The sequence below is a fragment of the Epinephelus lanceolatus genome, chromosome 15 (genome assembly GCF_041903045.1).
Source record: "Epinephelus lanceolatus isolate andai-2023 chromosome 15, ASM4190304v1, whole genome shotgun sequence".
NCBI classification, from domain to species: Eukaryota; Metazoa; Chordata; class Actinopteri; order Perciformes; family Serranidae; genus Epinephelus; species Epinephelus lanceolatus.
In genome coordinates, this window is record NC_135748.1 from 12,429,390 (window position 1) to 12,444,074 (window position 14,685).

The following is a 14,685-nucleotide window of genomic DNA, read 5'->3' on the forward strand; positions in this document are numbered from 1 at the left end:
AATTAGTTGTAAGAAGAGGGCTAAATTGGGTTCTCAAACTGGTGAGTGCGACACACTTTATTGCGCCACTGACGTGTGTTTTCACCGTAACAAGAATCGAAATTTTCTTTTGTACTTGTCAAATGAAACCATCAAACAATTAAGCTCAATGTCTTTTCTATTCATTCTATTTCTATGGGTATTCCAAGTCCATGTTTACTGTGGATATGACTGTAAGAGTCCAAACCTGTACCGACAAGTTTATGTGTTTATCCTGTTGATTTCTTGTCTCTTGGTCCTGATAGCTTCAAGTCTGTTTCAGCAAGTGGTTCTGAAAAAGCATTCAAAGTTGTGCAATTGAACAGATTGGGCAGGGTTAGTGGATTGCATTATGTTAAGTGTTCTTGTCACCCAACAACCATCAATTGTTTTGTCAAGCCAAGTGCATTGAAAAGAAGCAGAGTAATTTGTTATGTAAATTTGTTACATATTCCCGGAAATGTTTAACATGAGGTTTTAGTTAGTTCCTGCATACAGGCCTCGAGATTCATGTAAATAGACATCCCTGCACATTTCACTTAAAATCAAGGCAACACAACTTTTCATTTATATAATATCCTAATTTTATATGGGGGCAGGCAGAAATTGTTTTGTGCCTCACATTGGACAGGTGTTAGCAGAAGTGATTGTTTGTTAATTAAGGTCTGTTCACCCACATTATTAAAACATTTTTCAAGTATAGCCTTAATTGTAATGGAGGAAGTCCTGCTTTTGAGTGCTTGAAAAATAATTTTGTAAGCTCCACAAAGTTCCTGTGGACCTCCTTATTGAGGTGTCAGCGTCCATTTCAAAACCTGACCAGGAACATAAACATGACCCTTGGGGATTACATGGTAAAATGTTTGTGATTTGTGTGAACTGACCTTTTAATTGTAGAGCAGCAGTGAGCACAGTGTACTCTCAGCTGCTTGGAGGATTCTCTGCACTGTGGTCTCATTAAACCCTGTAACATTGTAAGAAAAGTGTAAGTGCCACAGGCGCCAAGTGGAGAACTCAGCCCCTAGAGTCAAAGCAGGGCTGCGTTTGTGTGGGGGCGAGACACTGCTGCTGATGAAGTACTCATAATAAAGCCAAACCTGTTCAACTTGATCTACAGTTGTCATCACCTGTTAATGTTTCGTGAATATTGCTTCATCTTTTAGCGTTATTCTGAGTTTGCTTTGCATCATCTGAGCGCTGTGCATAGGAACGGGCTGACTGAAGTGACCCCGGGGAGCCTAAATACATAGACCTTATCAGCATGGGGCCCATCCTTTGAATAATACAGGCTGCTAAAGTACTCCTGTCTGTACAGATAGTGGGCCAGCCTGTCCCTGGCCAGCCATCCAGAAGGCAGAGGTGTACGGGTGTCAGTGAAGGCCTCGTGACACATGCTGTGCACACTGCAGGGCACGTGCGCAGCAGAGCAGCCACACCACCTCTCTACACCTTCCAACAATGTTTTGCCCCTCCAGATGCATGAGCAGGATCTCGGCAGTGAGGAAGCGGTTTGTGTTCATGCCTCACAGTTCCTCTGCGGCTGTGTTGGGTTTTGTCAAAACAGTGCAGCGCTGAAAACAGAGAGATACAAGTCATGTATGTCAGCTACAAAATCCCACAGCCTCCTTTTGGCTGCTCAGTCAAGCCAATTGGTCATGTATTGATGCAAAGATACACGTAATCTAATGTGGGACTTGACTAAGAGCCAAGTGATTTGTTGTGTTTTGCTGTTTAAGTCTCATTGATTTCGAAGTCATTACAAATTCAGGCACATTTTCTTACACAAGCTGCTGACTCGACAGTAAATGTAGTCGCCTGGAACCATGTTTTTCAGGAGAATTAATGTCTTTTTCAGGCAAAACTCCAGTCCTCCCCAGTCACAGTAACATGGCCAATTGTAGCTCTGTGTGCATTTTTTTGACGGAGAAAACTGTGACAGTTGAAGCCTGGGCTTCACATGTATTATTCACTAAAGAATAAGCTTGTCTTCCTCGGTTCTGTAAAAGAGTTTCTTAAAAAAACATGTCACCACCCAGACTTTTTTTGGTTTAGCAAGGTTGACACAATCTCATCTTTACTGTTTTTACGTCACTACTTAATGTTCTTCACAATTAAGCTCAAACACAGACTTTGTGGAAAACATTAGATATTTTTTATTTTATTGAAGCATACACAAGTAAGCATACACCATATTCTTCATAATTGAAGTCGTGTAACCTTGTGCATAATAGTTAAACCATGCTAGCCCTCATTAAGCAATGACTCCTGTACACTTAATACAATGAATATAAACATGGTAGCACTAATAAAGCAGTTCAATTTTCTAAACCATGCTTCTTTGAAGATCTCGTACCTATATTTCAAGAACCCATAATGAAATAGTCCAACTTCTCTGTCATATCACAACCATGCGTTTCAGTTTCCAGGCATGTTTGTGGACAAAATACACACTGTGTAAGCTGTGAAAAATCCAGTGCCTCTTCACTGCCCTGTTATGTCATCACAAAGTAGTCCCATTACTGCTACCAGGCATACAGTATATTTCAGGCATTGTATCATACATACAGTAGCAATGAGAACACATCACACTGAAGGGACGTCCTCACTGTGTTGTTAAGAAAAGAGTGGTTTGCCACCGCAGGGCTCAAGTGGAATGTTGAGTTCTTAGTCACCGTTTGTCAAAAGTGATTAAGGAAAAGGATTTTTCGCCTGTGGTTGACAGATCTATACTTCACCTGCTCCAACCAGAAACACTAACAGTGGCTGGATGTCCTCACAGCTATAAATAACTCGAATCCAGTTTGTGTCTTTAGTAGGAACATTTAGGTCCGTGTGTGACTGACTGAGCAAACTTCACTGCACTCCACCACCAGGTATGAAATGTGCGGACTAATTAGATACCAGATTTCCTCCGCTGATTTACCCAATATGTAAGACCTGTGTGTCGTAGTTTGACATAAACACACTACTACAGCTGTGTACCATCAAGCTGAGGCTGCTGAATTATCTGTGCAGGAGAGCTCACTCAAACACATCGCTTGTATGCAGAAGCTGCAACCCTAAAAGGAATAGTTTGACATTTTGGGAAGTATGCTTTCGTGCCAGGCGTTGGATGGGAAGATCGATACCACTCATGTCTGTAGAGGGGTATCAGTCTTCCCATCTCACTCTCCGCAAAAATGTCACGCTGTTCTTGAACAGTGAAGCTGGGCAACAACCTACCACAAAAGTGGATGTATACAAAGCCCTGCATTTAAATTGGTAATAAGGAGTATAGTATTTACAGCGGCAACATAGAGGAGTATCACTTTTTATTCAGTTGTCAATTCTTTTTATATAGTCCAATATCACAAATTTGCCTTAAGGGGCTTTCTGTACAGCATGATACCACACTCTCTGTCCCTAGACTCGTGACTCAAATAAGGAAGAACTTATTCCTAGCTGAACTTCTGACAGTTTTAAACCTCTTATGTTGCTAGCTGAAGTTTTACCCATTCAAGCAACAAAAGAGGAGGGAAGTATATATATATATATATTTTTAAAAAAAGGTTCCCCTACAGGGAATGTCGTTTAGAAATATATCGTTGGCACACTTAAGACATGGCCCCAGTTCAAAGAAACCATCCAGGGAGACAATCATCATTATCCGTTACTGTGTGGATGGATGCCTATCGATTGGAGAGCCGGCTACCGAGTGCACTGTTCCTGGGGAAAAAATGGATTCAACCTTCAGCCGCAGAAGTTTTCGATGAAACTCTTATTAAGAGTGGAAGCGGAGGGAGAGGAAGGTGGGACGTGATAGAGACCTGCCACTGCAGTAGTTATCATTCTACCCACTCCATTCAACTGTAACCTTCATTGCTCTCTCTTAACCACCTTCTCTGCCTCTGTCTCTCCCCCCACACTCAAGGCTAAGGGAGTTTTGACCTGTTGTGTTTGTGTGCACCTGTCTATTTGTCTGCGTTTACAATAAGTGACCGCGCAGAATGAGATGGAGCCCATGCAGGACAAGAGCTGATGTGTTTATCATTCTGCCCATCAGCCACTAAAAGGCTCTCAAACATTATGTTTGGATCATTATTTAAAATATCTTTTCATCATTTCCCTCGTCAAAGAGTCTTTTTTCATTGTACATAAACAGCGCAATGACATAATGTAATAGAAATACATAAAAGTAGAGGAGTGCTATGAAAGGGCTCAATAATGACAGGACTCCAACTAAATAAATCGCCTACATCTTCACCAGTAGCAGTACCCTTTTACATTATGAGTCTTTACATTTTCCAACATTAGTCATATTTCATTAAAGGCCCTCTAAGCTGACACCACCAAACAAGAATGAAATATAAAATGTATTTACACATTCTGTGGCGACCGTTTCTTCCAGATTTTCAAACTTACCTCAGCTCCATCTACATCTATAATGTTTCCTTTAACTTTTTACACACATTTAAATATCATGTGAAAGCTAATGAATGTGACACAAATGTGAGATACAGGGCCTTTCGTCTTATTAGATAAATCATGAGATACAGTTATTTTAAGGCAGTACTACTGAGTTTGGATCAGCCCTCAAATGAACCGTTTGCTTAAAACAAATTCCCTTACAGTGTACAGAACCGTATGGCAACAGCTGATCCCTTATCGGTGTTCTCCGTCTCCTCGACGTGGAGTTCCAATGCAAATGCTGACTTTGATTCATGAAAAAGTCTTGATAGAAGCCCTTCTGTCTTGGTGACATCTGTTGATGTCATAAGGAAGTCTCTGGGTTGAATGTTGGGCCCGTAAAAATTTTTTTTTTTCCCCATGCTTTCCATCAGAAAGTTTTTACAACAGCGCTGAAAGACTTTGCTCTGAAAGTTCAGTGGAGGGATCACCTCAGGATTAATTCCCTCATATTCAATGTGCAGTTTGTTCATCTGTCTGAACGTTGCATGCTGGGAGGTCGAGTTTTTTGGATGAACACGCTACAGAGTTTGAGTCCTCGCTTCCACGCTTCACCTGTTATTGCTGATATAAGGGATCTCTTCAGAGGCCGCTTCTCTATAGACATCCATAGAGTCCAGCCCCCTTTTAAAGTTCATTAATTAGATGAATGCACTTTCCTTCCTTCCCAGAATGCTTTGAAATCCATCAAAGAGAAAGACACAAGGGAATACTAAAGGGCTCATCCTGGACGTGGAATGTAACATTTCTGATAATAAAAGCATGAAAGAGGACAAAAGCAAAAGTGGCCAAGATGATACCACACCTGGCTTGTTCTACACGATCCTGTATACATGTGTACAGATCAGACATGCCTGTCGATGCAAGTAAATGAGTTTCGTCTTTCCTGACAAAACCGAGTGATTCAGCTCTGGTAGTGAGCCGAGTGATCCCTCTAAAGCTGCTCTGGCGTCATCACAGCACGTTAAGAAATGGCTCCGAAGTTAGCCAGGTGGAGTCTGGATTCCCTGAGGGGGGAAAATGAGCTCGCCAGAATGAAAACATTTCCCACAGGAGCTTCTGCCCGAGGGATGATCTTTGAAAAACAAAAAAGAATGATACCAGAACAACAGGACTGCTCTGGTGGCACCTTGTTAAAAGTAAAATAAGTAAAACTACAATAATACACTTGAATGATCTACAGTGTTTACCTCCAATTCAGAAAGCGTAAAAAACAGGATGTTGCGACGAAGATGAGCGCAAAGATAAGGATTTCGACAAAGTGGATGCATCTCAGAGCCACCCAGTAATGGGAAATGTCCAGGTTTGTGGTTGTTGCTAATGCACTGAAAGATAGTGAGAAGAAAGAGGTGACAGAGAGAGAGAGAGAGAGAGAGAGAATGAAAAGGTCTCTGGCTCTGTTCATCGGCTTTGGTCCCTGGGGTTGGTTTATCTGCAGTCTCTCCACCGCCGGAGCCATTTGGCCCTAATCTCTGCTGCCCCATGGTACAGTAGTTATTGAGTACGCTGCAGCCTCTGAACTCTCGCCACAGTCACTCCGCTGCAGATCCTGCTCTCAGACCAGCTCCGGCCAGGTCGTGCCTGACCCCTGGAGTCATGCAGCTTGGCTTCAGCGGCAGGCCCCGTGCCAAAGGAGAGTAAACGCCGCCGAGGGGCCCACAGTCCCAGCCTCATCCTGACAAGCAGATGGGCTTAAAAGGGGCCCGCTTGTTTGTGAGAACACAAAGTCTTTTGGATAAAGAGAAGACGTCCTGGCAGTCACACCTCAATGATGTTGACAGATGGCATCCTATTGTTGTTGTTGTTGTTCTTGGGGAACTGTGGGAGGAAAGAGGAAGATGACAGGTATGAGAAGGCTGGAGGACTCACAGGAATCACACAATAAGCTTCTTCAGTGAGCATGAGGATGCCTCTGTTCTCGGATGTTTTATTGATGTTTATAGCGAGAGTGTGAAAGGGATAAAGATTTGTTTTGACTTGTTTTCTGCACTGGTTTGACGGCAGGAAATGGATATGGTATGGCGCTCTGTGCATTGACCAAAAAAGAACTTATTTGAAGCCATGACTTGTTTGTTTTTTCAATGTTGCAAAGTCATGCACATAATGGTGCCATGTTGAAGCAGCGTTTAGCCTACGCCTGAAGCCGAGGCTCTGATGACACTATGATAGTGCATGAAGTGTCAGTGGAAAAAAATCTAGAAGTGGCCGGGACCATTCACCTGCCCAGCGCCGCTGTGGGGGAGGCACCCGGGGGGGAGGAGGGGGGGTGGGTTATACCTTACTGCGCAACAGCCCCCCTGTTGGATGTTCAGGAGTGCTGCACTCGGAGGAGTTTTTGGCTTTGTCCTTGTTGTTGTTGGGCTCGTTGTCTTTGATGATGTCGTACTGGCGACAGAAGAGCGCGATCACACCTGGGAGGAGACGCAGAGTGTGTTCATGATCTGCCAGCTGTCATTAAATACACATTAATGCACATTAATGCACCTGCTTTTGTATTTTTGGTTATTTTGAGTAAGGTTACAACAGAAACAGTGGGCTTCATGCAGGAGGTGTATGAACAAATATTTTCTTATCTTTGTTAGTATCCATGGTTTGTTCTTATTTTGTTAGCACCCACTGATTTCTGGGATTCACTGTGGTCTTCCTATTTTTGCTCTTTTCTTAGGTAAGAGAAAATTTACTGAGTGGTTGAGAGCATTCTTACCAAGAAAAGAGAAAAACATCTTGTTTACACAGAACACAAATTGTCCAAAGTGAGAAGACTTTAGGTTTTAAACTTGAGGAACATCAAAAAATGCATGAATTTCATACAATCAAACTAAGATTGTGTTTTAGAGTAACTATAATGATTGGATTATTACATTTGTGAACTAAAGAAATACTACTATACCTGGTCTATTGATCTGAATTACTGTTTCAGTGATAGCTTCATTTACAGTGTATCTCTTTGCAGACCAGTAGGGTTGCAACAGCATGAGATTTTCATTTCATAAAGTATCGCAGGTTCACTGTATTACACAATTATTATTATTATTATTATTACCATCAGAATTTTAAACATCAGATATATAAACTAAAGGGTTTTTTTAGATTGAACAAGCGTGTGTTTTTTTTTTTACTATAATTATAACTTGAGAACATTTTTTAATGGAAGTATGTGTAAAAAGTCTTCCTTTTGAAAATAACTACAGTAAAGATGAGATTCTCCATCTTGTAGTTTTTTATTCAACACCATAGACGAGAAAATGTAGGCTACACATTATTTGGTCGATTGATTAGAAAATTAATTGACAGTTAAGTTATTTTTCATGCAGGAACATTTAATGGTGTCAGCTCCTCCAATTTGAGGGCTTTTACTTTTAATACTTAATTAAAAGTATTTAAGAACAATCAGGAACACGTATTTAAGTAACATTTTCAATGGGCCTTTACCAGTAATGGAGTATTTTAACAGTATAGTATTAGTGTTTTTACTCATGTAAAGGATCTGAATACTTCCTCCGTCACTGCTGCTGACAGGTTATTTACAGTATCACAAATGTTTTACCATTTTCCGATGTTTTGATTTTCCTTAACTCCAGTACTGACACTCTGGAAAACCACATATACTTTGCTTATGTTTATTTAGCAGTATGTTTGTTTCACTGCTGCAAATATTCTTCTTCTTATAGCCTTTTTTTAGTGGCATTTCTTTAATCCCTGGGCATATGTCAAAGTCTTTGCAAACAGCACCACACCTGCCCTCTTAAAGAGTTAAGGGGGTGTTACCTATGCTAATAGGTTACTTATGATCTAATTGAATTCATCATTAAGAACACCTGGGTAAGAGCAGATTTGGATGGTTAAGAACATTTGGTACATCTGGAGTCGACTTGTCTTATTGTTTCTCTTAGAAAGTTAAGAGAAAAAATAAGAGACATTTAAGAGAATGCTGCTGTGTGAAGCTCACTGTGTGTGAAGCTGTGTGATTATGGTTCAGTTAACAGTTTTGTCCTCACCTGCCCACATGATAAGTACCACCACGATGATGATGAGCTCCCCCGCCCTCAGCTGGGTGGTCTGGCCCACTTCTTCCATCGTCACTTCGTCTGAAGGAGTCAAGGAGCAACATATTAAACTGAGTGTTAGTGGATTATGAATCACTAAAAATGTCAAATTCGGAATAATGACTGAAACACAGAAGAGAAAGCAGCAATTATTTAAAATGGATAATTGAATGATTTGCTCCAGACACATATTCATCCTATCACTCTGCGCAACTGTAAAAGAAACAAGGTCATACAACTGCTGATCTCCATCAGAGCTCATAATTATCAGCAACTTTTAAATTAATTTTTTTTTTTTAATGCTGCCAGCATGACAGTATTGTCTGCTGTCTCGCTGACTCAGATGGCCTCTCCTGACCTGAAGTTTGGATAATTTCCCTTTTACACTCAATGACCTGTCATACAGTTTTTGCATCATCGCAGCCTCTCATATTCTGCATCAAGGTTTCCTAACCTTGAAGCAAGTTGTTCGGAATACGAGGAGCTAATTGGCTTTGAACGACAGAATGATTCAACATATCAGCAAAACAGTTTCCTATAAAATCAAGATTTTCGCTGAGTCCAATGACTGACACTTCAAGCACACTGAGCTTGGAGGCAAATAAGTTGGCATCGCTGTGTTGATGCAGCACAGCTCTGTTGTAATAAGACTCGCTGTATCACAGAATGAGCACACAAATCCTGTGTGTGATAGAGCAACTTTGCATCAACCGTCTCCTCAGACGTCAAGCGGCTGACAGATCAGGGTGCTGTGATCAGAGAAGAGGTTTGTAATTTGAATAACTTCAGAATTGGTGACACGGCTGATATAACATTCAGATATCAAATGGTAAACAACTTCTGATATTCATTTCTTCCTCTGGTAATTAAGGAACTGTATGGCAATGAAAGGGGGTGGGTTCTGTCGTTTATCTTTTTGCAGAGATAGCAGTCAGACTTTTGAGAGAGTTGGGGTGCATGTTTAAACTTTTCCTCACCACAAATTTAGATTTTATTTCAGCCTTCCCCTGTATGAAAAATTGCTTGCCCAAAGTGAAGCCTGCGAGCCAAAGTTGGACTGGCCTATGGTTCAGTTTGGAGTGCCAGATTTTTCTAGTGGAAAAAAAAACATAATACATAGGATCCCTAATTAAACCCTTTAACGCATGGTGGTCACTACAGTGGACAGCTATTTAAAATCCATTTTATTGTATAGCCATTGGTTTTGATAAAAACAATAAATGCCATACACTGCCACCCACTGGCCAGGTGTTGTAGGTGCAACACAAATCTCTTGAAACCAAGATGGCTGAAGGCATCCAAGAAATGTTTTGCAGCTCAGGAATATCTTGACAGTCCTTTAACATTAGGAGACCCCTGCAGATTAATAAGATTTAGTAACGCAAAGTAACAATAAAGGGGTAATACAGTTGTTACTGAGGAGTCAAGAGTAAGAAGCTTAATGAATGAGGGAGGGAGGGAAGAGGCTGAGGAGTCAGGAGCAATGATCAATGCTTTTGCATTGCACAAAACAGTCTTAGAATATCTTAAAATATGTGAACACACTAGTTTAACAGCAGTAAAAATATATTCTTATAAAGTCACATAATATATACAGTTTTTCATTGGTTTATATTTCTTCCACTGAAAACTTAAATGCATACTGTCAACCTGAGGGGACGTGAAAAACGCCTTGAAAAAACTCAACAAAACAAAACTAAATTAAAAAAAATCTAGACCGAGGTAGTCATAATTCATGCATGATGGAGTTATTTTTTTTTCTCATAATCTGAGCATGGTTGGCAGAGTGACACTTTGCACAAGAAGTCAGTCTGAGTGAGATAAGCAAAAAAATGGTAAGGCAAAGACGGTGGCACACAGACAAAAGGCTTGTCAATAAAGGAACTTGGGATTCTACTATTTTGCATCTTTACAATAAAAAACAGAACAATAAGTGTTTGCTTTTGGCCCACGGCCCTCCATTAAGTTTAACTTTTGGCCCTCCAAAGGAAAAAAGTTGAGCAACATTGCTTTAAGGTGCAGAGAGGGTTATAGAGATGTGCTTTAACACAAGCAGAGAAACAACAGTCTGTTTCAGGGCTTTATTTTTCCCTTCGAAGTCAAATCAGCCCAGTCACCAGAAGAAAATGATGGCACTGTGCGTTTCTGCAAACCACATATACATTACATTTGGTATGGTATGGTGGATGGTCAGGTGAGATGCTTTGGACAATTGCAGAACTCTGTTCAAGACCAACAAACAAAAATGGTTGTGTTTTTAGCGACCCATTGCTGTATTACCAGTGGGGACTGTGGCCCCAAAACTGGGCATCTTAAGCCAAAACACAATCTCTTCCTAATCATAACTAGCCAAACCATCAAATGTTTTTTGTTCCTAAACCTAGCCACGTATTATAAAATTTGTCATAAATTTGACAATGGCTACTTCCCCTTCTAATGGACGCATTGGTGGCTTTTGTAAAAGTGATTATTACCATAAATATATTGAGGTTTAAATGAGATGACACCATCTTAAATTCTCTATGCGTTGCTTCCTTTAGTAAGTAATAGTGAAACAAGTTGTAACTGCTCTGTATTATATTTTGAAACACGTCAAAGGGAGCGTCCAAAACAAACACTGTTAATGTGAGGGAGAAAATAGATTCAATCCTCCTCCACTGCCCTCCCCTGTAACTTTTGCACAGCAATCTGCAGACAGCTTATTAACTGGGACATTACTATCTCTGCAAACTTGAATAATACACTATGAACACTGTTAAGTGTTTAATAAACAGGCTGACAAACTATTTTATGGTCCCGTTTTTAATTAGATCATTAACTTTGTCACTGAACCTGCTATTTATATCTCATCACATAACCTTAAATACCGTCTTATGTTTTGGATATCCAGTGGTGTAGTTGATGAGGTGGTGTGGATAAGTAGATGGGTAGGTTATCTGTAAACTGTGTGTGTCTTTGACTTTTATCGTGTGTTGTATTTTTTAAGGGCCACCCTTTCTCATAATTATAGTTTGATGACTTCCTTAACATTTGACCACTTACAGTTATTGCCTTTGCCTGTGCTGTAGTATTAGTATCTAACAACCATTGTGGACTGAATGGAAAGTTCACTTGTGTTCATTTCCCAATTCTTGCCATTTTCAGAGGCGCCTCAGTAGGGCTCCTCACCACCAACATAACTTTAAGTCTTTTTTTTTTCTGCTGTTCCTGAGAGGACAACATTCATCTCTGTCTTTGCTTTCCAAGTTCTCAGTTCACATGTAGCACCAGAGCAGACCTGATTGAACTTTACTGCTCAGTCACTTTATCCATTTGGGGGTTTCACTGACGTACTCTTTTATTTGACACAGTTGCAGTTCAAGATTTGTATTCTTACTCTTGAGATCTTGAACTTCCTTGCACAGATTTTTTTTAGGGTTGGTGTCACCATTTCACAGCTGTCTTATTCCCTGAATGTTCTGTGAATCGAGTGCTTTTACCCGTTCACATCTCAGTCTAGACTCTGTACATCCATAAGGAGTACCTGCACTTGTCAGCCAGTCTTCTCCCGTCGCCATTATGTTTTAAATTACAGGTGCAGTGAAGTAATGGCAGGGAGCTGAAGCACAGGTGGCTGCAGCGAGAAAAGGAGTGACGATTTTCAAAAGACTGACTCCATACAGGCAGGCATCTTGAGCTGTATAAACACAGCCAGACGCTTGTGCAGGAGCAGCTATAGAGATGTATCTTGTGTGATCGCTAATAGGACTGATTCTGTGAGCGCCTGATGGAGTCAAAAGATCACAGAGAGGCAGAGGATGAAGAGAACAGTTCAAGCTTCATCTGGGCCGCTGGGGATCCTTCGTACCAGAGCACGATGCAGAGATAAAGCAATCAAAAAAAGCTAATCACAGCACTCAGGATCAATTCTCACCAGCCTCAATTAAATTCCATCATCATCTTTGAAGTCGTATGACCATCAGGAGAAATATCAAATAGAGACGCACGTGTTTTCTCGCTTTTTGCAGCAGTCTGCAGCTTTCTCAAACAAAGCAACAACACGTAATAACTTCTTCTTGTCCTGCTGAGTGTTGTGGAAGTCAGAGGCTTGAAATTCACCGTAGCATAGAGAGCGCTCCTATCTTTTTATTAGATGCAGTGGGTGACATTTGGAGGGCCCAGTGTGGCAGGAACCCCACGCTCCAGTAGCTTTCAGTAACAAGCAATTCTGCCAATCGATTGGCCTCCGTTGGCCAGTATTAACTAATCAAAGCACAACAGCCCAAGGCGCCTGACACTGTTGCCTGCCAGCCTCTCTGGGGCTAACTGGTCAGCTGTAACACCTCTGATGCATGTTGACCATTTGCTCGACAAGATTTTATGAATGAACAGCTTTAAAGTTCAAATAACTTTGAGGATTTCAGCATGACTGTGTTGCTGCTTTGTCACTTTTATAATCTGATATTCAGTTTTGATACTTCAGTCTGACACCCTTAGAGATGGAGATCATTATAACCCCATAGACCTACATTACTACTGGGTGATGTTGTTGTTGGAGCTGATGATATGCTACTAGACCAAATCATGTATCAGCAACAATTTGGCCATAAAATTATCCGTTTTAAGATTGTGGCTTCCATGACATTAAATGCATCTTTAAAGAATTAGTTCAACGTCAAAGTAAGGGCTTGACCTTAGGTTGGGACAAAATGTCAGGACATCTCCATCTCTGTTGCTTCAGTTTTATCATTCTCATTTTTTCTCATTTGACCATATTACAGTGCAGAGGGAAGCTTGCATCTACTCCTGGACGAGAGGCTTGTGCTCGTGACAGTGCAAGATGTAAACGTTAATGGCATCCTCTTCAGCTGAGCTTTAATGTTAGCTAGCTTATTTGGTGGGTGTAATTCAGTAGAAATAAAACTGTTCCTACATGAAATTGCTCACAACAATTATCTTGAGTAACAGGGTTGAATTTCTCGAAAAAGACATTGCTGATGAGTTTTTCAAATGTACTTTTGGCAGTTTGAACACCACAAGCCAAGTGTCATCTAGTTCCATTACAGATGAAGAGAGGGCAGACATTTCTACGGCAGATATCTCCAACATTTGGCAACTCACACCAAAGCAATCTAGACTGATAAATAGCACTACAGGTAAAAGGAAAAAAAGATTCTGTCTCTTGAGAGTCCACAACTTGACAATAACCCTTTGCAAAAGAGTGCAACTTTGTCTCATACAGATGACATACAGAATTCTTGAGGGATATATGTGCCGTAACTTTGTTTTTGGGTGAACAATAGCTGGGTACTTCCACCTCTTAGATCACTGTAAAGCAACCTGGAAGTTTTTCTTTTAATTTGGATGTTTACTTTGTTTAATTCATGCTTTTTATACAATTTTGTTGATTTTTGATTCATTTAAAAACAGCTGTTTGTCCCACAGTTTCTCTATATGATGCTTAAGTGTTTCTTACTCCCCTAGGAATAAATTGAATACATTTATGGGGTTTAAAGATACCAGTGTCTGTCTTATGAACACCTACTATGGGTAACTTTAATTGCTGAGTGTATACTGCACCTCAGGTCCCTATATTCCCATAAAACAATACTAAAGAGATAACCCCTGTGTTTAGAGGCAGTAGTAAAAGTCCCGCTTGTCGGACAAATAAACTGTTTCAAGTCTTCATGCTGAGCTCCGTATTTAACACACAGAGACTGATATCCATCCTATCATCTTATTGTCGGAATAAAAGGGAATAAGTGCATTTCCCAAACTGTTGAGCTATTCTTTTTAAATGGCCAAGTATTTTTCATCCTATGGGATGCAGCAGAGCTGAGGGAATGCCGTCAATGGAGAGATCTCACAGTATTTTAACAGAGCCCTGTTTTGACATACATATGAAACTCCTTTGTGACAGAAGAAAGGAGAAACTTTTGCTCCATCCTTGTTTTTGAGAGATTTCCTATGGGCTAGATAAAATAAGTTTCTCTGTTTATCGGATCTGAGGACACCAATGAGCCTTGTGTGCAGCACTTAACTTGCCCAGAGCTAGTGAACATGCACATATGTGTAAAAACACACACGGTCTAACAGTAGAATTTACAGGATTTCTTATTTTCCTGCATCTTTTTTCTCCTCCGTGTCAGTCGCTATCTGTTCCCCCCTTTCTTTGTCTGATGCATCGTCTCCTCTT

General features: G+C 40.6%; 1 protein-coding gene across 2 annotated transcripts in view; it reads right to left on the minus strand.

The window, feature by feature from the left end:
• Positions 1-2,147: 2,147 nt before the first annotated feature.
• Positions 2,148-14,685, minus strand: part of fndc5a (fibronectin type III domain containing 5a) — a 48,991-nt gene continuing 36,453 nt past the window's right edge. Inside the window, exons 4-6 of one of the 2 annotated variants that reach the window (XR_013493332.1) lie at positions 8,463-8,552; positions 6,684-6,875; positions 2,148-6,282 (exon numbers count right to left, since the gene is read on the minus strand). Coding sequence is in view for 1 of the 2 variants with exons in the window: in XM_033643609.2 (XP_033499500.1) it covers positions 6,223-6,282; positions 6,742-6,875; positions 8,463-8,552 (284 nt within the window). In the remaining variant the exon portion in view is untranslated. The remainder of the gene's footprint in view (positions 6,283-6,683; positions 6,876-8,462; positions 8,553-14,685) is intronic. The other variant, XM_033643609.2, reaches the window with a different exon arrangement.